We start from the raw sequence: 23,224 nt of genomic DNA, 5'->3' as shown, positions 1-23,224 counted from the left end.
TTGAACCGTAGCCAAGTATACGAACAGATATTTTGTAAGACGTCCCTTCAGCAATAAGATTCAAGAATATCTTGAGGCCGGCGCCGCGGCTCACTAGGCTAATCCTCCGCCTTGCGGCGCCAGCACACCGGGTTCTAGTCCCGGTCGGGGCGCTGGATTCTGTCCCGGTTGCCCCTCTTCCAGGCCAGCTCTCTGCTGTGGCCCGGGAGTGCAGTGGAGGATGGCCCAGGTGCTTGGGCCCTGCACCCCATGGGAGACCAGGAGAAGCACCTGGCTCCTGCCTTCGGATCAGCGCGGTGCGCCGGCCGCGGCCGCCATTGGAGTGTGAACCAATGGCAAAGGAAGACCTTTCTCTCTGTCTCTCTCTCTCTCACTGTCCACTCTGCCTGTCAAAAAATAAAAATAAAAAAAAATAAAAAAAATTTCTTTAAAGAATATCTTGAGTGCAAGGCTACTTGTAAATGAAGTCCTATACGTTCCTAGGAATTTCAAAGTCCAAAAATGATACTTACACCAAAGTTGGTGGCGGCGAATCTATCTGAGGCAGAAACCTGTACATTAGTTGAGACTGTTGTGTGAGCGTAGAAAGCATTTATATTAGCAAGCAAAGTGCTCATGACGGCAGGGACACCGGGACACATGTATTTAGAAGACAGACATGAAAAGTGCCTGCAGGACAAAAGAACATAAAGTGTTTTTAAAACAGAAGCTAATTAATTCACAGAACAGCACGTCTTCTAACATCAGCAGTTAATTTTTCAACTACATCAATGGACAGGACAGAAAACTCCCAAGATCTCTAATTCAAAGAGAAAACGATTTCAGCCTTTTGAAAATCTCTCATTCAGAAATGTGAAGTGGCTTAATTAGAATGTGATTTGCCACAGGGTTCTGTCCAATTCCTTTCAGCTGTGCGGGTGTGTGTGCACACTCCAGAGTACAATGTCCTCTGGAATTCAGCACAGCCAGAAGCAATGACACCGGGGGCTCCCTCTCTCCTCCAGCCTGCCCCTCCTATCTCTGTTCCTGAAATCCCATATTCCAACCAGAAGGTTCTTTTGCACTTGCATTCCCCTACCCCTGGTGACAAAGCAAGAGGCCCTCCCGTTATGACACGTTAACTAAACAAGCCAACCTGTCTTGAGTTCAGTTTCTGAGGTCTTTAGAAAGGAAGATCTTCCATTAATAAATCTGTTTCTTAAGCACTTTATTACAGATAGGATTTAATTAGGCAAACAGATGAATGGTGAGGATGGATTGAATTATACTGGCTTTGTGCTGCAAGACCATTCCTTTTAAACCTTGAATAATAGTATCACTTATAGCCATCAAAAGCATCAAGTGTTCAATTCTGTTACTTCTTTCAAGGAAAACTGTTTCATTTGAATTACCACAAAAGATGTGGAAACTGAAGGAATGACTCATGATAAAAGTGAATGATAAAATATTCATGGAGAAAAGAAATTTTCAGTATGTAACCAATCCAATTATGTTCTCATATCTTAGTAATTTATCCTCTGACTTGCTGATTCTGAATTTCACTTTACTGAACACAAACACACAATCTACACAAATACCTTGAGAGGCACTCCTAAAATAAATGAATGGTAGCCTTGAAAAATCGTAGCTGCTTCTTATGTAATGATAGTGGCCAATCAACGCAGATTATAATTTTTAACCGAGTTTTGAGTTCATGAGTAACACTTTATGCCACGAGCAAGACTTGACTAAGGTAATTTTATGCCAAAATTGGATTATCATTGATTGCCTTTTAAATTAAATAACACATATTTTGACTTTAATATGTTTTAACATTATAAATAACACTAAGAACACAGACTTTATTTAACTAGAAATTTAAAAATTAAGCTATGCCATTAGATTTCTTTTTAAAATTTGTACATAATTAGATATCTTAGAATTAAATCACAGGTCAAGAGTTGCAGAATCTGTAATTCCTGAAAACAAGGATATGGGAGATGGCAAAAGGAAAATATACATGCTTGGGATCAGGTAGGGGAGAGATAAAGCATCATAGGCAGTTGTTAAATTAAACCATTAAGAAAATGACTAGAAATGTAGCAACTCTGAGCCAGTTTTGTCTATTTAAAGAGATACTGGAGGTCATGAGATTGGATCATCAATTTCCTTGGGTTTACAAAAGCATTGGTGTGTTGTTCACAAGACATCTGTGTTTCTCAGTGTTTACTTCATTTAGCTGCCATCCTTTGATTCATGGGGTCTGGGTAAGATGGCAGCAGCAGATTAGGGATTACTTCAAGCATCAATAACGGAGAAAACTGGGAATACACTATCTAAAGCACTCACTGTGTAACTTCTAAGTGAAAGAGATTTATGTTGCAAATGACATAATCAGTGAAGGTTGGTTCTTACTGATAAGGCATTTGAGATGAAAATAGATGTGATATAAGAGCCACAATTATCAAAACCAAGCTGTTTATTTTACACTTTTAGTTGGTTAAGCAAATTTTTTAAACACTATTTTTAAAATTTTTAAGTATATGGTATTTTTTCATTTAATGCTGCTATTTGTTATTGTGAACTCAGAACTTTATTGTGTTTTTATGTATTTTTATTCTTATTTTTTAAAAGATTTTATTTATTTATTTGAAAGGTAGAATTACAAAGAGGCAGAGGCAGAGAAAGAGAGAGAGAGAGAGAGAGAGAGAGAAGAGGAGAGAGAGAGGTCTTCCATTGCTGGTTCACTCCCCAGATGGCTGCAATGGCTGAAGCTGTGCCATTCCAAAGCCAGGAGCCAGGAGCTTCTTCCAGGTCTCCTACGTGGGTGCAGGGGCCCAAGGCCATCTTCTACTGCTTTCCTAGGACTTAGCAGAGAGCTAGATCAGAAGTGGAGCAGCTGAGACTTGAACTGGTGCCCATATGGGATGCCAGCACTGCAGGTGATGGCTTTATCTGCTCTGCCACAGCATGGGCCCCCTATTGTGTTTTAAAAATGATGCTGGGCTTTATTTTAACCATAACTTCCACAGAAGCATGGCAGTTTGATTGCAATGAAATGTCACAGAATCCTTACTGAAGAAAAGTATAAAACTGTTTAAGTTGAAAGATAGAATTGTATACATATTATATTTTAATACATATCTACATATTTTGAATACATATATACATGTCTGTAATATTATAAATACATATCTTAAAAGTATTTAAAATATAGATGCACACATCGTACTATAGTTTTTAAATATATATAGTATAAAACACTAAACATCTATGAACATTCTATTTTTAAATATATATTTTAAATGTGTGTATATATATATAAATTTCTACATAGGAGATATAAATTCAATTTATTTATATATTTATTATATAATATATACTTATATAGAGAGAAGATGTAAATGTTCTAAGAAATTATGTTTATTATGCATTTTATATAAATGCCATTTATTTATGTTATTTTAATATGCATTGAGAGCATGTAAATACCCTAAGAAATTTTGTCACAGCAATGCTTCACAACCAACATTATAATATCAACAAATAATTTATAGATTATATATGAGTATTTATGGACAATATAGGCAAAGCCATCTAAATAGATATAATTTTGAGTTTTCTATTTTAATATTATCTTTTCTATGCATTATCATTAATAATATAAATTATTCATAGAAAAATTGGGAAAATATTGACAAACACTGAATTCAAGCTCCTGTTCATACTTTAAACATTTCCCTAAAAAAAATGAATTCAAGTAACAGCTCAATTGTAATCATGAATAATCGCTGTCTTACAAAAGCTGAATTGATTAGAATAGAATTGCAGGGTTTTCTGCTGTCTAATCTTTAGTTCTCTCTCTTTGACTATTAAAGACTTCTTGTCTGAGCCCTCTTCCTTCATTGATCATGCATTTACTGTATTTCTGGTAGTGCTTTTTGAGCTAGGGATATGGAGTTGATTAAAACACATTGCTTATATAAAAAAAGCTGCACACACATTAAACCCTACCTTGTCACCCAGCAGCAAGTGCTATCCCAAGGTAGCAAAAAGGCTTGGATGGGCTATAGGATAGAGGCGTGAGGCCTGGAGGTACAGGGCTGAGCTGCAAGTCACAGCTGAGTCCACTGTGAGTGAAAAGACATCAGAGGGAAATGTCTGAGCCAAGGCCTAGATGACGGGAATTTATGTAATGATGTGGAAGGAGTGAAGAGCTCAGTGTCCCTAGGATTTGGGTCAACAAATATTTATTGAATATGTCTTCATTATGAGGCTGTGCAAGAATTAGGCTATGTGTATGCAGTAATGAATCTACAGCTGGATTAATGGGGGAATAAATCACATGATGTATTTAATACAATCACAAGAAAGGCATGAAACTTACTGGAGTTATGAGACATACCAGTCAGTATTTGTGTATAATGACCCAGTCTGGAGGGTCAGGAGAGTTGTCTTGAAGTGAGATTGGACTAAGAATTAATGGATGAGTAAGAGACAGCAGAGCCAAGTAGGGCTTGATATCCCTGACCAATAAAGAATGCACTCCAGGAGCCAGCATTGTGGTGTAGTGGGTGAAAGCACCACCTGCAGTGCCAGCATTCAATACAGGTGTCAGTTCGAGTCCCAGCTGCTCCACTTTCAATCCAGCTCTCCACTTTGGCCTGAGAAAGCAGTGGATGATAGTCCAAGACGCTGGGCTTCTGCAACCACATGAGAGACCTAAAAGAAACTCCTGGCTTCAGATGAGCCTAACAGTTCTGGCTACTGCAGCCATTTGAGAAATGAACCAACGGATGGAAGACCTCTCTCTCTCTCTCTCTCTCTCTTCTCTCTCTTTCTGTGTGTGTGTTTCCCTTTCTGTAATTTTGCCTTTCAAATAAAAATTAAATACGTGTTTTTTAAAAAAGAATGTACTACAGAGAAATCAGATAGTTAGAAATCAAGACCTGCGGCCAGGGTTGTGGCTCAGTGGGTTATGTCACCACCTGCAACACTGGTGTCCAATATGGGCACCAGTTCAAGTCTCAGCTGCTCCACTTCCAATCCAGCTCCTGGGAAAGCAATGCAACATGGCCCAGGTCTTTGGACCCCCGCCACTCCTGTGAGTGACCTGGTTGTACTCCTAGGCTCATGGCTTAGGCCTGGCCCTGCCTGACCCACTGGGGTTATTTGAAGAGTAAACCAGTGGATAGAAGAACTCTATCTTTCATATCTCTAACTCTACCTTTTAAATAAATAAGTAAATTTTAACAGATCAAAACCCAATGGAAAGAAAAAAAGAGTCATAACATGTATGGGGAACACTAGCAATTTCAGCTTGGTAAAGCCCACTTTTCTAGGAGAACATCCCAGACCTGGAATGGCCAGAGAGGAGGCGGGGAGCATGCACAGTCTCGTACACTTGTGCCATGTTATGTAACCTGGAACTATCCCTTTGGGTAAAAAACAAAGCTCAAAATCTTTTTAAAAATTATTTATATATGAACGAAACAAGTTTCATGTTTTTCATATATAAAGGCTACCCTCTTTGCCTCCCTCACTCTCATATCCCCTCTCCCTTTCTTTCTTATTTGTCTTTTTTGTCTTTTAATTTAATTTTACAATGACATGCTTTTTTTTTTTTTTTTTTTTTGGTTTTTGACAGGCAGAGTGGGCAGTGAGAGAGAGAGAGACAGAGAGAAAGGTCTTCCTTTTGTCGTTGGTTCACCCTCCAATGGCCGCCGTGGCCGGCGCACTGCGCTGATCCGATGGCAGGAGCCAGGTGCTTCTCCTGGTCTCCCATGGGGTGCAGGGCCCAAGCACTTGGGCCATCCTCCACTGCACTCCCTGGCCACAGCAGAGAGCTGGCCTGGAAGAGGGGCAACCGGGACAGAATCCGGCGCCCCGACCGGGACTAGAACCTGGTGTGCTGGCGCCGCAAGGTGGAGGATTAGCCTAGTGAGCCGCAGCGCCGGCAATGACATGCTTTCAATTTACTTTAATCACAACCTTAGCCCTCTACTACGTGAAGAATTCAACAAGTAGGAGGTAGAAAAACCACTATTCCTCAAGAGTATAGACTAGGTCTATAAACAATAATCAAATCTCAAAATGTATGAATATAAATTAAAAAAAAAAATGATCCCCAGGAACTTGAGTTTGTCTGTATGGAGTAGGAAGTCAGACAGCAGTCTGGACTTTGATTAATTTGCACAGGAGAAGCTTTTAGGAGGATGGATTTAAGAAAGCTAAGAGTAAAATAGAGTCCAGTTAGGAGGCTAGGAAGTGAAGGGATGATAAATATCTTAGCTAAGCCAGCAGTGTGGAGACAAAGAAGATGTAACAGATTTGATCAATGTTAAGAGGAAAAACTGTCAGGACTTGTAATTTGATAAGGAATGTGGTATGGGGAAATGGACAGGTTGAGTTCCAAATTTATAGTTTGGGTGATTGGATGAATAGTGCCTCTGCCAAGTGAGTTTCAAACTTACAAGCAGAAAGTAATTTGAAGGTACTTTGAAGATTCTGTTGAATTGAAGCTTAAGGTGCTTGAAGAGAGCTTCCATGTAGGTATGTTATTGGTTACTGGAGAGCTAAACTGTACACTTAGATGTGGGATAATCATCAAGAACCATAGGAAACTATGAGAAAGGATAAGATCATTCAGGGAGACTATGCAGAGTGTAGATGTTAGAGAATGGAAACAGAGAAGCATCAATATAGAAGGAAATGGTGGTCGCAGCATCTATGACTGGGACCAAATAAAAAACGAGAGAGTTAAGTGGAAGTTGGGAATCAGCAATCCAGAAATGACGGGCCTAGGAGGTTTGCAGGGGGAAAGGATGATGGATACTCTTAAGTGCAGTGAGAGTCTTATAATGTAAAGACAGAGGTTACTGGACTTGATAGGTACAAATCATTGTGACCTCAGCAAGGTCAGTGATCGTGGAGTGACAGGAACTTGCACTAAGCGGAAATTAGATGAACATTAGGAAGTGCATGAGGCCGACCTTGGTTAAAGCCAGTCGACTGGTATCTAGCTGAGCAGTTTTGACTTTTACATATGGAAGTCTGAGATTTTTGAAGAGGAATGTAGAATTATAATATGAACCTGGAAAGATGACTCTGAAGTGGGATAAATGTGGATTCAAATAAGTAGGTATTGGAAGCCAAAAAGAAAAGAGAGACGAAATTATGAGGTGAGAAGTGAAAAGTGACACTTCTGCCTTGCTTGCCACATGGATAAACACTTTACATTCCACAGTGAGAAGGAGAAAAAATAGTACTTTAAGATAATCTCCAAATCATAGGATCAAACTGTCTCTTTCTGAACTCCAAAATATAAAAACTTAAATACTTCTGCAATACTTGATTGTACTAGGGAACTAATTTTAAACTTGATTTTGACTATGTTATAGCAGAAGAATTATTATGACCTCTAGAAATATGAAAAACAGGTAGGAAAACTGCTGCTTTGCCACATAATCTTCACCACCACCACCACCACCATCATCATCATCACCCCACCAGGTGAACTAGGTAATTCTAGGCACTAAAGTTGTTTTTCTTTAAATTAATGGCCTCTTTTGTTTTGGTTTCTTTCTTCAATGTTTCTGAATTCTGACACTTTTTTTGAAATTAAACATTTTATTTCCTTTCCTTTCCCCTAATTTAAAGTAATATGCTCAAGAATTTGAGTTCAGACATGTAAGTTTAGAGATGTGTCATAACAACTAGCGCCTTTCTTCTCCTACTGTCTTCTTTTTTAAAGAGAAAGCTTTAAAAATAATTTATGTATTTCTAATTAACAAAAATTACTGTGCATCTATTATGTGCAGCATTTTTAAATATTCCTCAAGTATTCATGGAAAATAGAATTAAATTTATTTCGGTGCAAAAAATTTTTGAAATCCATGCATAATTTTCTAAAACATGCAATTTGATGAACATCCTGAATATTACTTTTATGCTTGGATTCAAAATCTTTGTACCAAACCAATCTTAGCTTTTCATTCATTTTCCACAACCTTTTTGAACTAGACTACACTGTGAAATAATTAATCCAAGCTAATTAACTTATATATTTCTTCACATCCTTTATGATGAGAAGATGTAAAATTTACTCTGTTGACTATTGTCAAGAATAGAATACACTGTCATTTACTATAATGTCATGCCTGGAGTGGGCCTCTTGAATTTATGCCTCCTGATTAATAACTGAAATTTTATATCCTTTGACCAACCCACCCCTCCCACACAGCTCTGATAGCCACCATTGCATTCTCCAGTTCTGTGAGATGAACATTTTGAGAGTCCACATTTGAGTGAGCTCATGTGGTATCTGTTTTCCTGTGCTTGGTTTATTTCACTGAACATATCCCCCAGCTTCAATCATAATGTTGCAAATAGCATGGTTTCCTTCTTTTTTAAGGATCCATAATATCCACTGTGAAGTATAGACCATGTTTTCTTTACCCATTTTTCTGTTGATAGACACTAAGGTTGACTTCACAGCTTGGCTATTCGAATGATGATGCAATGAACAACACTCGAGTGCAAACACCTCTTAGACATCCTGATGTAACTTGCTTTGGCTCTCCTCCCTCTATTTTCAATGGTGCATATTACTTGTGTTTCTATTTCTGCTATATTGCATTTTGTTCCTGCTTTGTTGTAGTCTTATCCAACCCATATGTAACACAGTGTTTTCCTGTATATAGGAATTGCCTAATGACTGTTCCTTAATGAAACTATTAAAGTAACATGAGCCAAAAGTACTTAGGCAGAGTTAGAGATTACAGAATATACGCTTGGTTACCTTGAGTACAATTTATCAAAGCATCCCAGCACTCTCTGAGCATTTCACTGAAGCACATAGCAGTTCACACAGACAATGGCTACTTTGAAGGCTAACCGTGTTCCACCTAGAACTGGTATGCTACTAGTAGTATTTTAATTTTTCCAGAACATTAAACTTGTATTCACCTTGAAGAACTGAGGAAGACGTTGTAGTTTTGGATTAAATTTAACTGAGTTGATTTCTGGAGTTGATGTGCAGAAGATAGTTATTCATGATTCATCCCTTTAAGCCTCTCACAGAAATTTTCCAGAAACAAACAAACAAAAAAAGATGTGTAATCACAGCAGTACTTGATATCTGGGCACCAATCAAACATTCCCCAAGTATCTGGGAAGAAGTTTCCCTCACTACAGGTCAGCTTGCTGGAATGAGAAATACTCAGTGATTGACTGGTATCTAACCTCTTAAAACATTGACCTGACTAAAGAGGAACAGGAAAATATGTCTAGGAATCATCCTCCATACATGTACGTCTCCAGATCAATGATCTGGGGCCTAGCCTGCTTCCCAAGAAGGCTGTCAATCAATCCCTGTTCCATGGTAACAGCCTCCTGAGGCAGTAAAGCTCTTTGTCATTTCCCACAGCTCCCAATCTATATCCTTTAAAGAGCATGCAACCCAATACTGCAATACAGCTTGTGTGATACAGAATGGGCAGTGGGATACGAGGCTGGTTAGAAGAGAAGGCCAGAAGAACACTAAGAAGAGTAAGCCCTGGGGTTTACATGTAATATTTTATGTTCTTCTTGCAAAATAAAATTAGCAGGTTGTTCATATTTCTCAGAAAAAAAAATCGGCTTTTACACTTAGAGAACCCTTCAACAAAAGCAGATGAATTATTTTCCCTAGTCCAAAAGAAGGCTCATTTGAAAAAAAAATACAAGATGTAGAAAATTTTTCTGGGCTTGCCTTTCCGATTAAGGCCTGCATGTAGATAATGACAGTACCCAGGTAGTTGGTCAGCAAATAGGAATGTGCAGAAAGCCTGTGAGTAGCCAAAACAAGCAAGATGCAAACATCTTTTATATCATCATCTTACAGACACACACAAGTACTTAGATAGCCAGAACAAACATATGCTCACCCACCCCCCAAAAAAGAGGAGGAATTAAACTGAAGGATCACAGTGTTATCTACAGTTGAAGCTATACATTTTCGTGATTTACAAAACGTATGTTGAACTTTTAATAAGCGCACCATATGGGGGCCAGCATTGTGGTGCAGCAGCTAAAACTGCAGCTTGTAATGCTGGCATCCCATGTTGCAGTGCCAGAGTTTGAGTGCACCTTCTCTCTATGTATGGTTACAGCCAAGGCAAACTTTCTCTCATTTCTAACCATCTTTGATGAAAGCAACAATTCCAGTACTACAGAAATTATTTTCAGGATAAAAAAACACAATCAGCAATATAAAATGTCTGAGTATACCTCTGCTGAAAAACACTCCTTTAAAAACAGCCCTTTAGTGAACATGTTGGTGTAGCCAGTTAAAACACTACTTGCAATGACAGCATCCCATATCAGTGTGCTGGATCAAGCCCCAGCTGCTCTGCTTCTGATCGAACTTCCTGTTGCTGCACCATGGAAGACAGAAGATGATGGCTCAACTTCTTGGGCCCTTATCCCAGATGAGAGACTCAGATAGAGTTCTGGGCTCCTGGCCCAGCCCTGATTATTGTGGGCATTTGAGAAGTAAATCAATGGATGGATAATATACATACATACACATCATATACATACATATATATGTACATATGTGCATGTGTGTGTGTATCTCCTTCAAGCAGATAAAGATAAATAAATAAACATTTTTTTAAGTAGCCCTTCAACAAATTAGGTCATAAAGTGCTACTGCAAACTCTGGAAATATTTAACATTTCCCCCCAAAGGCATGATTAAAAACAATGGATGAATAATGTTAAAAGCAGTTAACTTCACTTTCACAAGTAAATGAGGCTAATGTCAAAATGATTTAACAAATGGAATTTCAGTTCCACAGACAAAGCTGGAGTAACAAATTTCAAAATGATAATGCTTAAACTGTGAATAATGAAGCATAGTTCTAGCTTAAAAACAGACACACAGACTAATGAAACAGAACTGAGAGTCCAGAATAAATCCATGCATTTACATCCAGTTGATTCTGCACAGAGAGGCCAAGAACACACAATGAGGAAAGGACCATGTCAACAATAAATGGTGCTGAGAATACTGGGCAGCACCTGCAGAAGAAGGAATTTAGAACCTCAACATAGCTAAATGCCATAAGTCCCAAAACTATGAAACTACCAGGAGAAAACAGAATAGGAAGGTCCCATGATATTGGTCTGGGCTCGGTTTTCTTGATTTAACTCCAAGAGTGAAAAAGGATACATGATATTATGTACATCAAACTAAAAGATATCTACATAGCAAAGAAAGTTATCAATAAGTGAACATACAACATACAAAATGAAAGAAAATGTTTTCAAGCTATACAACTGATAAGGGATAATATCCACAATATGTAAGGCAAACAATTCAACAACAACAAAACAACCTGACTAAAAATGAGCAAAGGCCCTGAATAGGTATTTATCAAAATGAGACAAACAAAAGGCTAATAGGTTAATGAAAAAAAAAAAATGTTTGACATTGCTAATCATCATCAGGGAAATGCATATTAAATCCACCATAAGATACTGTCTCACTCTAGTTCCAATGGCTACTGTGTAAAAGTCAAAGCATTTAGCTTAGCAGTTAGGATACCCGCATCCTGCATCACACTGCCTGGCTTTATTCCTGGTTCTGGTTTTGACTGTAGTTTCTGACTACTGCAGGCCCTGGGAATCAACAGTGACAGCTCAAGTAGTTGGGTTCCTGTCACCCAGTAGGGAGACCTGGATTGAATTCTTGTTATCTACCTTCAGCCTCAGCCCAGCCCTGCCTATCAAGCAACTCGGGAGCAAACCAGATCATGGACACTCTTTTTCTCCTTCCTTCCTTATATCTGACTCATAAATAAATAAATAAATGACATGAATGTTGATGAAGATATGGAGAAAAGGGAATCCTTGCACACTGTTGATGGTGGGAATGTAAATTTGTACAGCATTGTGACAAACAGTCTGCAGAGTTATAAAAAAGTTAAAAATTGAACTATGATATAATTTATCAATCCCACTACTAGGTATCTACCCAAAAGAAATGAATTCAGTACACTGAAGAAATATCTGTATTCCCATGTTTAATGCAGTACTATTCACAAAAGTCAAAATCAGGGATCAACCTAGGTCTCTGCTGATGGATGAGAAGATAAAGTAAATGTGGTGTGTGTGTACAGTGGAGTACTACTTAGCCACAAAAGTAGAGTAATTCTGTCATTGTTGACACCAGGGATGAATCTGGAGGACCCCATGTTAAGTGAAATAAGCCAGACACAGAAAAACAAATGCCACATGATCTTTCTCATATTTAGAACCTAATAAGTTGGTCTCACATAACTAAAGAGAGATTGGCGGGGGGGGTGTTAGGAAGATATGGATAAAAGGATACTAACTGCCAGCTGGTTAAGAGGATTAATGTCAGGAGACCTATTCCACAACATGGTAACCACAGCTAATGACAACATAATGTATTCTTGAAAATGCTACACATTGGATGCTAAGTATTCTCACAACAGACATTATACCCATATGAGGTAATACATACGTTAATTTGCTAGATTTAGTCATTGTACATTATATAATTATTTGAAACAGCTTGTTCTGTATAATAAACAAGTATAATATTATCTGTCAATATATAAAATAAAATATTTTAAAAATGTACATAATGGGATAGTTACTAGCATGTTTTCAGCTGAAAAAACCACTACATTTACTGACCATTCTCACAAAACTATTAGCAAAACATTAGGCAGTCATGTGTATCTCAAATAACACATCTAAATTCATTTTACTTGATATTGTTGCATAAGCACCAGGATGAGAAAAATTAAAATAATCATCTAACTTAGATGCTGTTTCATGGACAGCTTTCATGATCACACCTAACCTCTGGTTTTCATGGAAAAGACATGCCTTGGCCGGTGTCGTGGCTCATGAGGTTAATCTTCCACCTGAGGCGCCAGCACCCCAGGTTCTAGTCCTGGTTGGGGCGATAGATTCTGTCCCGGTTACTCCTCTTCCAGACCAGCTCTCTGCTGTGACCCGGGAGTGCAGTGGAGGATGGCCCAGGTCCCTGGGCCCTGCACTCGCATGGGAGACCAGGAGAAGCACCTGGCTCCTGGCTTCGCATCAGCGCAGCGCCGACCATAGCGGCCTCAGTGGCCACTTTGGGGGTGAACCAATGGAAAAAGGAAGACCTTTCTCTCTGTCTCTCTATCTCACTGTCTAACTCTGCCTGTCAAAATAAATTAATTAATAAAAATTTTAAAAAAAGAAAAGACATGCTTTTGACTCCAAAGATTAAAAAAAATTGTTTTTAGTGAAGAGCAAGATGATTGGAAAGAATTCCCTAAAAGACACTGTAATTCTTAAATCCTTTGTAGAGATTTGAGTGAGTCGAGGCAAATGAAAGATGATCTGCATTCCTGATGCTAGAAATACTCTAAAACTATATTAATCACATCTAGGCACCAAATTGAAATCAGCATGTATTTCAGTAATCAATAAATACTTAATTCATGCCTATCACTGAAGAGAGACTCAAACATTTAAGGGCCACTTCTCCCTCTCCCAAAAACATCACCACTTCTCATAAGATATTTTGAATTGCTGGAGTCTATTTATGGAGGTTTGGAGCATTGGAAGTCACAGGGCTTAGAGAAGTGACAAAAGTCAAAGAGCAAGCAAGAACGGGGCTGCACACTGCCCTCTCCTCTATGCCTTCTACTCTCCATTCTTGGATCTGGCTACACCAGCTCTAAGCTCTTACAGCACACGCGCATACCTCAATTACCACTGTTTTGTTAGCATTAAACTTCTCCCTACTCCCCTTAAAATAGGAGCTCACTGGGGACAAGAATTATGACTCATTGCTGTGTCTCCATTGCCCTGTACTGTGTTCTGAATGTTGTGTCTGCGCAAAATTCCTCTGTTGAGCCTTAAGCATCAAGTTTATGGGATTAGGAGATATTGACTGTGAGAGGTGCTTAGGTCATGATGGCGGAGCCCTCAGGAGTGGAATCTTAAGTGTCCTTATTAAAGAGATCTCATACCCCTGCAGCCCAGTGAGGACACAGCAAAAACACGATGTCTGTACATCAGGAGAGGAGTCCTCACCAAACACCGAATCAGCCAGCACCTTCATCTCAGACTTTGCAATTCCAGAACTATAGGGAATAAATTTCTGCTGTTCATAAGGTACCTAGTTTATGGTATATTGTCTTAGCAGCCTTTATAGACTAAGACATAGTAAATCCTTACATGGGATACTCAGGAAAGGTCTATTTTCTTAATAAATTTCATCTTCTAGAATGTGGGCTCCATGAGACTAGATATTGCTCTCCTGACCACTGTTTAATCCGCTGTGCCTAGAACAGTTTGGGCACAAGGTGGACCCTCGATATGTATTTCTCAAATGCACAAATGATTCAGTGAAGTGGTATCCACTTTAGAAAAAAATATAAACAGCTAAAATGTATTGGTGGCTTTAAAATACACATGTCCTAACAATGCTAGTTCAATATAAACTAGATTAACACGGTCTATGCTCAAAAAACAGGTTGTTTTTTAAGCATGCCAAGGTCAAAAGCAATGGTCTAATGCCTTGCTCATTAAATATTATGGATGACAGCAAGAGTCTAAGAGAACCTCAAATTTTGTAAGAAAACTTGGGCTTCATTTCATAATAAAATACTAATTAACCATTTAGTATAAAGGCATTTCCTTGATAGAAATCACCTCCCAAAGATGACTTAATCCTTGAGGGGTGACATGCAGTTCCCAGGATGTGTTGGAAGGTGAAGAGCATCTATCAGAATATTAGTAGGAACATCTATGTTAGCATAAACAGTTGAAAAGAATCAAGGACTCCCCAAATTCTCATGCCATAACCATTCTCTCCGAGTGACCTCACAATATAAAATATATGAAATGGCCTTCTCCTTTGAAAAAGGGAACAGACTATCATTCTTACTGTCACGAATTAGAAAATTGATTTATGTTAGATGGATGGCTGCATTTGCCACATGGGAACAAATTCGTCAGGTCCTTGATCAAATACTTGTTCCAACAACAAAACTGTAATCCCTTTCTTTCTTATAATGGTCCAGAATAAAGGATACCTTTTTATATAACAGATGCATCTAATCAATTGTGCCCTCTTAAGAAAATTCTCTGTGGTGACAAGGGAATGCATTTATAGTAAGTATGAAGAGTCTTAGAGGATTCGGAAGCTGAGTCTTAATGTTCAGGTTATTTACCAGCAAAACAGATTCAGCTCTTCTTCATATGATGAGAAATACATGAGAGAAAAATGTAATACGGTCCTACCAGACTCTGACTTAATGTACAGCTCACCTTACTTATTTCTTTTCCAAAACCATCTTCAAAAAAATAGGAATGTGCTTGAATGAAACAAAGGGATTGTGAACAGGAGGAAGGTTATGAAGTTTGGTTTTGGCTAAATATACAGGGTCTTTAAACATCAAAAGAAGCTGCAATTTGAGATCTGCGTCTGTTGCAACGGTGTGTAGGAAAGCCCACGAGCATGAAGCAGTTTTGTCCTTTCCCGTTTTCCCAAGTGTCACCACTATACAGACAGGACATCAATTCTAGATGGAAGCTGAACACCTTTATTTTGTGCTTTTTAAAAAAAATGAAGTAATTCTGAGCTAAGTTTACAATATCACTTTCTGTGTTTGGTTTGTTTGTTGTTGGGCAGTGCTTTGGTGTTTTTCTAGGGATTTTATTTTGTGGCCCCCTGAAGCATGGTTTGGAAACAATAGAACAACATTGATGGGGCTGGCACCATGGCGCAGCAGGTTAATCCTCTGCCTGAGGAATGGCATCCCATATGGGCACCAGTTCTAGTCCTGGCTGCCCCTCCTCCAGTCCAGCTCTCTGCTATGGCCTGGGAAAGCAGTAGAAGATGGCCCAAATGCTTGGGCCCCTGCACCCACATGGGAGACCAGGAAGAAGCGCCTGGCTCCTGGCTTCCGATCGGCACAGCACCGGCCGTTGTGGCCATCTGGGGAGTGAACCAACAGACAGAAGATTTTTCTGTCTGTCTCTCCCTCTCACTGTCTGTAACTCTACCTGTCAAATAAATAAATAAAAATCTTAAAAAAAAAAAAACAATATTGATTCACTAGTCAACCAGCTTAAATTTGAAAATAGGTTTACTTATAAACTGTTTTTTCCTTTATTTTTTTCCTAGTTTTATTATTAGCCAACAACAGGTTAGGACTCAAGCTACAGTTCAATTGCAGAAAGTGTCACTCTGAAAGTATGATCAATACTATCTCTCAAAGCTCATTTCAACAGCTAATAGAAAAATGTTAGTGTTTTGAAACTTTCCAAATGATTAGAAATGATCAATGTGGTGTGCTTTAAAATAATTACATACAATAAAATGGTGAAATAGTTATCTTTATCAGCTTAATTAAACTTTTCATTCTCTCTTTGTTTGCTTTGCCCCTCTGAAAACCTTTTGAAATCCAGAGATACGGCAAAGGTTGAGAATAAAGGTAATTCTGATACACAACTTCTGATTCTGATTTGTTTAATTATAAATATGTAATGAGCTTTTTCATGTGCTCAGAACTTCTTGTAAGATAATAATGAAAAATATGACTCCTTTTCAAGATTTCAATTTGTAAATCCTTGAACAGAATTCAAGTATACTTCTAGGTTGTTTCATTTAATTTTCTCTCTTAAACATAATTCTAGATTATAATTAACAAACATATCAATCTAAAAAGGGTAGATGTGTATTTTGCTAGAAAGTCAACTAAGTTCCAACAACTAATGACTATCAACAAATAGCAAATGAAGAGGATGTATCTATATTGGTAGTAATTTTTCTTTCGGGAGTTACTGGATTATCCAGCAATATATCTGTTTCTTCAAAAATTGCACCAAGGTTAATTGTACAAAAAACTTATATACAAAGCTATTAAATAATGAGCAGGCTTTAAAAAAATATTTATAGGGGCAGGTATTTGGTCTACCGGTTAAGAGGTTAGTTAAGATGCCCGCATGCATCCTAGTTCTGGCTCTGGATCCCACTTTCCTGTTAATGGAGATCCAGGGAGGCTGCACTGATGGTTCCTGCCACCCATGTGGGAGACCATGTTTCATGTTTGAATTTCCAGGTTTTTTTTTTTTTTTTTTTTTTTTTTTTTTTTTTTTTTTACAGGCAGAGTGGACAGTGAGAGAGACAGAGAGAAAGTTCTTCCTTTGCCGTTGGTTCACCCTCCAATGGCCGATGCGGCCGGTGCATCGCGCTGATCTGATGGCAGCAGCCAGGTGCTTTTCCTGCTCTCCCATGCAGGTGCAGGGCCCAAGCACTTGGGCCATCCTCCACTGCATTCCCTGGCCACAGCAGAGAGCTGGCCTGGAAGAGGGGCAACCGGGACAGAATCTGGCGCCCCGACCGGGACTAGAACCCAGTGTGCCGGCGCCACTAGGCGGAGGATTAGCCTACTGAGCCGCATTTCCAGGTTTTGACCTGGCCCAGCCCAAGCCACTGCAGGCAAGTGGGAGTGAATCAGCTGATTAGAGTGCTTTCACTTTCTCTCCTTCCCTCCTGTTACTCTCTCCCTCTCAAGTCATAATAGAATAAAATGTATCTCAAAGAGGTAGAGAAAAATGTCTAGTTACAAATTCTCTAAAGTAAATGCTGTAAGGAAAGGTAGGTGAGAGGTCTCTGGGAAGAGACCGGACTGTGCAAGGGCCAAGAAGAGAGAGGGAGACCAGGGACCTAGAAGCAGAAAGTAGCTGCTCTAAAGTTTTGTCAAGGTGAGGGCACCGTTAAGGTTGTCTTGATCAGTACTCAATGCTAAAAGAAACAAATAATAAATAAAAATGCCACTATCAAATGTAGGAACATCAGTAGATATAATCTGCCATATTTTATTAACAATGAAGTGTACCTGATCATTTATCACAATAAAACAAGACATTTGTCCTCTTTATGTTTATCTGCATCGCTTTTGCTCTTTAGAGCAGTATTTGGCAATCCACAGCCCTCAAGTCAACTCTTGACCATGGTTCGCTTTATTTTAAATAAGCTTTTATTTACAAACTTTATTTCTAAGAACACAGCTGTGTCTTTTTTAATACAATATCTATGTCTGCTTTTCTCTCTGACTGTATAACTGAGCAGTTGTGAGAAAGACTGTAGGGCTCACAAAATATTCATTATCTCTCCCTTCACAGGAAAAAAAAATGCCAACCTCTTCTTTGGACAAATTATCTGGCATTATCAGGGACTTTGCCAAATTTGAGTCATATTTAAAAGACTCACTTTACCTGAATGTCACTTGATATTAAATGCATGTCCACTTTCTTTGTATTCTTACTGTTTATGTTGGTTGAAAAGCAAGAGAAAAATAAAATGTTGTAAAACAAAGGATTCTTCTTTTCAACTTTCTCACATTTTCCATTTTTCCCTTTAACATGACTGTGTTCTCAGATATAGGAGACACAGAAGTATAAAGGAATTTGACATCGGCTCAGAGATATTTGGGGATAAATTTTTATCTGTGTCATTTCTTTCACTAGGATTCTCTGCAGAAGGATGCTCTGATTTTCCCCCCAGTTGGACAGGACAATTCATTTACATGAGATTGTTCATCACAGCTGCATTCTAATTGTGTTAAAGTTTTACTCTAAGCGTGCTCTCGAGTTACAGCCATCGGCACAGGAGACAGCAGATGAGCAAGTCACACACTCCCTTGTGGGTGCTCAATTACCAAATGAGTTGCTGCCTAAGGAATGAGCCCCTGCTACTAGATGTGAACAAACGGGAACAATGACCATCAGTCTGGGACCCCACCACAGGGATTCCGGATTTGGGAGGCAGGTCTAGTTGGATGACTTCCAAGATCCCTTATGTGTCTAAGAATCTGAATATCTTGATTACATAGCATCAAGACATTCTGCAAATTGAAATTGCATGCACAACTGCTTTATCAGTAATTCAAAAACACTCCTATATTACGCTGTTCTAGAATTGGTAATAATGACGAAATGCCACAAACAGTAAACTTTGAAGTGGAATGCTAGTTTTGATCAAAGTCTCATCCATCATTCAAATGGTTTAAATGTATTTTCGGAGCTGGGATCTATTCAGTTCACATGGAAAAATTCTGTAGGATCACATTTACTCTAGTGTTTTGATTCTATGGATGCTAATTAAATATTGGGTTTATTTATTATTTTGGGCAATACATCATAAAGGCTCTAGATGTATCTGACACTAATAGACTCATCTTGGCAAATCAAGGTTTAAATTTCTCAGATATCAGATAAGGCACTGGTTTTCAAACTTTAGAACTTATGAGAACCACCTAGAAGGCTTAATAAGACACAGATTGAAGGACTTTCAGAACTTCTGATTCAATAGGTCTGGGCTAGATGGACAATCAGCATTTCTAAGTTCCCAGATGCTGGCGATGGTATTGACCAAGAGACTATATGTCAAAAACAGAACAGAAGTTGGGCAGATGATAATAATGAATGACAAGTCCTTAATATTTTACAGCTATAAGACAGAGGGTACACATTAACAATATGCACAATAAAACATAATTGTAGTTTAATTAAAAGTTCATGGGAAATAGAAGTGAAATGAATGCTCTTTCTTTAGACTACAAGGGAGATTTTTGACCATGTAAATGTTCTTTAGTACTTACGTCATAGCTTGATAAATGGATTCAATTCCGTAACGCATGGCAAATTCATCAACTATTTCTTGTGAAGCATCATCAAAGAAAACCTTCCAGGCTTCATCCCCCTTCACCTCTGGGATTTTTACTGCTCCATTAGATTTCACTTCAGTCAAGTAATGGAACAGATTCTAAAAGCAAATGGTTTTCAATTGTTTAGGATTCCCCAGAACAGGACAGAAATACTCAAGTATAACTTTCAGTAAAATTCATTTGCATTGTCATCACATCTAATCGTATATCTACAACCATGAGGACTATCTTGAATTTCTATTCTATCTCACATCGAAATTTTGATGTAAAAATCTCCTTTTATTTCTGCCTGGGTCTACACAGAGTCAGTGATCCAAATGTTTTGTACCTATCAAGTAATCTTAGTAGGAAATAAGTTTCTGCACTTAAACATTTCTACAAGATAGAACATGTTTTACATTCGTGGATTCTGGAGTAAATAATGACAAGCAGGATGAAAATGGAATTCTGGCTTTGTTAATTGAGAATGTAGTTATAATATTAATGAAACTGAAAGGGTGGCTGCAAAATGTAAGAGGACAATACCTTGCAATGGAGAATGAATCTGTAAGAGAAAAAAATCACTACCCTCAATTTCTTTTCGCTTCTAACAAGTTTAGGAACTGCTACTTCGAGGCAGCCTGGGTCAACTGAGAAACAAGTTCTTGAAGCAGCAGAAAAGACTCTGAAATGGGAAGCATAATGCAGTCCATCTGACCTAAATCTTCTTTGCCCACATTTAAGGTCAGAGGTCTGCATCACACCTCTACAAGGGATTTCTATTTATTCGTCTGAAGACTGAAACACCTTTCTTGAAGGAATTGTGTCATTGACTTGCTTGTGGTCCAAATTTAAGCCTAGGTCCTATACCTAATTACTGTATAATATGTAGATGACTTTACATCATCCCTTCTTTAATCAAATGGGCTATAAATATTTATATGGATAAATTTTTAGAGATGTATGTAGGAAAATAAGCAAAAAGCAACACCGTCTTTCAAATATCTCTGCAACCTAGGGAGGCATCTTCCCTTTATCCTTTGGAACACACAGAAAGGTACGTTGCTCAGGGTCATCTAGGATTCTTTGATATACTACACAACTATCAGTTGCATTAGAGAATGCCTGCAGTGATTCCTCTAACTAATCTCTCAGATGTAAAGTATCCAATAGAAACCCAAGATTATTTGAGTATCTATTCTTAGGAACCAAATCAAACTGCCAGCTTCATGTTTGGTGTTCTACATTTCCTTCCAAACCCACCAGGCCATATCTTTTGGGTAGGTATATACTCTGCTATCTGCGGGTGGGTAATCACATTCTTATCCTTTCCATCCCCATCTATGGTTGTGAAAAGAGTGGTTAAAATAGAGAAGAGCTCAATATAATGAAGACCTTCTTCATACTCTGAAAAAGGAAAAAAATATGACTATTTGGGATATTGGCTCTCAAAAGTCATTATTAGAGCATCTTCATTGAATTGGTATGCAGTGATAATGAGCCTCAAGAGAAACCGAACCATAACTCAGAATTCACAGAAATAATCATGATCTGGATCCCTTTCTCTATTGCTAAAATACAGTAATTTTAATACTTCCAAAGTATTTGTTCGGATTCATTTATTCAATGCGTACTTTTTAACACTGTTTTCCTTATTCAATAAATATAACATCATATATCATCTTTATTCATACCCACCTCATGGGCTCCTTCTAAACTCTCATTAGAAAACAAGCTCTTCAGGGGGTAATGCATAGGATTTCTGAAACCCTAGCATACCACCTGCTGCAGCATGAAGTCAGAACTCAAAGAAATGCATAAGCTTTATTCACTGATTTTTAAACCAAGCATTCTGCCTTATGATCTACAGTCTAGACCATTTTCTTTTCTAGATTCTATCATCAATAAAAATCAATTTATTTACCTCATGTAAACATGTATATTGTATATGGTATGGAGCAACCTTCTCTTCTCCTTTAATTTCCACGTTGATTTTCAACCGAATTGCACCAGATACAGCAGACTTATCTGTCCGTTTCTCTGTTAAAGCAAAACAGTAATGGTCATTTTCAACAACACTGCATTTCCCATACAAGTTCTCAGAAGCTTTGAAAAAGGGACAAGTGGCTAAAACCATTTTTTCTAGCTCATATTTGATTAAGTAACTATAATGACACTCCTAAAAACAATTAAAAATATTTACCTAATATGCCCTTGTCAAACTGTCTTCACTATTTCAAGGAAAAATTCTATCCCTCTGATATAAATTTCTGTTTTCTTGATCAGTTTGCCCAATGAAATGAAATAAATTATTTGGCAATTAAAAAGTAAGATAAGCAAAGGATACAAATAATTAGAAAAGTATTGTATCTAAAGGCTTCTACTGCTCAATTTATCTCTTTATTTCTGTGCTTGGAAAGATGAGATTAAATTCAGGTTAACAAACAAAAAAACCTATTCATAATCGTCACTGTTCATGATTCACATAGATCTATTGTCTGCAGGCTACATTTTCAACTGAAACAATACATATACTCAATTCAGCCAAATAATATGTCTGAAAATGAGTGTCCAATATGAACTGATCAATAGCTTTGAGAGTAATAATGATACAGTCACAAAATTTCTAGTGTGTGAATGTAAGAGTAATACCCATTTCACAGATGAAATATAGGGGCAAGCTGACTCATATTCCTTATAAGATAGAGCTAAATCAACAGCTATTTCCTTGCTGTAGAATGCCAGCTGACTTTTCATCATTACTCCTTAATAGTCATTGTGTTGCAAAGATTCTTCCTGAGTAGTGTGGGATCATTAGAGCTTTACTTGTTGTCTGAGAAATGGTTGATTATTGATGAATATTAAAATGCTGAGATGAGGCCAAGGGAAATGCAGGTCCTGGGATCTTCTTATCACACACTTCTTCCTCAAGAAGAGTTCAAGAGGAGCTTTATAGTTTTTTAACTCTCATCATCTCAATGGTTCCATGGGAAGTTGGCTTTGCTTGGACACCAAGGCTTTTAGCCAAGTCTTTCTTTGTGTGGTACACTGAATTCTTATTTATTTATTTATTTATTTTTTGAAAGGCAGAGTGGACAGTGAGAGAGAGAGAGACAGAGAGAAAGGTCTTCCTCTGCCGTTGGTTCACCCTCCAATGGCCGCCACGGCCAGCACGCTGCAGCCTGCACACCGCGCTGATCCAATGGCAGGAGCCAGGTACTTCTCCTGGTCTCCCATGGGGTGCAGGGCCCAAGCACTTGGGCCATCCTCTACTGCACTCCCTGGCCACAGCAGAGAGCTGACCTGGAAGAGGGGCAACTGGGAAAGAATCCAGCGCCCCGACCAGGACTAGAACCCGGTGTGCTGGCGCCGCAAGGTGGAGGATTAGCCTAGTGAGCCATGGCGCCAGCCCGGTGCACTGAATTCTGAGTGATGAGGAAGGGGAAATTTTATAAAAACTGAAATTACAGTATTTGTGAGAACTGAACATACGGAAAGATTTCACAGGAAGTTAAA

The 23,224-nt window shown here is 38.4% G+C and overlaps 1 protein-coding gene across 1 annotated transcript in view; it reads right to left on the bottom strand.

Annotated features, from left to right (window-relative positions):
* UNC13C (unc-13 homolog C) overlaps positions 1–23,224 on the bottom strand; it is a 645,143-nt gene that overhangs the window by 331,905 nt on the left and 290,014 nt on the right. Inside the window, exons 11-13 of the mRNA XM_017348010.4 lie at positions 21,633–21,748; positions 19,664–19,827; positions 513–669 (exon numbers count right to left, since the gene is read on the bottom strand). Of these exons, the coding sequence (XP_017203499.3) occupies positions 513–669; positions 19,664–19,827; positions 21,633–21,748 (437 nt within the window). The remainder of the gene's footprint in view (positions 1–512; positions 670–19,663; positions 19,828–21,632; positions 21,749–23,224) is intronic.

The sequence above is a fragment of the Oryctolagus cuniculus genome, chromosome 12, assembly GCF_051225735.1.
Source record: "Oryctolagus cuniculus isolate XC-2025 breed Fujian yellow rabbit chromosome 12, ASM5122573v1, whole genome shotgun sequence".
NCBI classification, from domain to species: domain Eukaryota; kingdom Metazoa; phylum Chordata; class Mammalia; order Lagomorpha; family Leporidae; genus Oryctolagus; species Oryctolagus cuniculus.
Note: the sequence above shows the minus strand (reverse complement) of the source record. Positions and strands in the feature narration are given on the sequence as shown.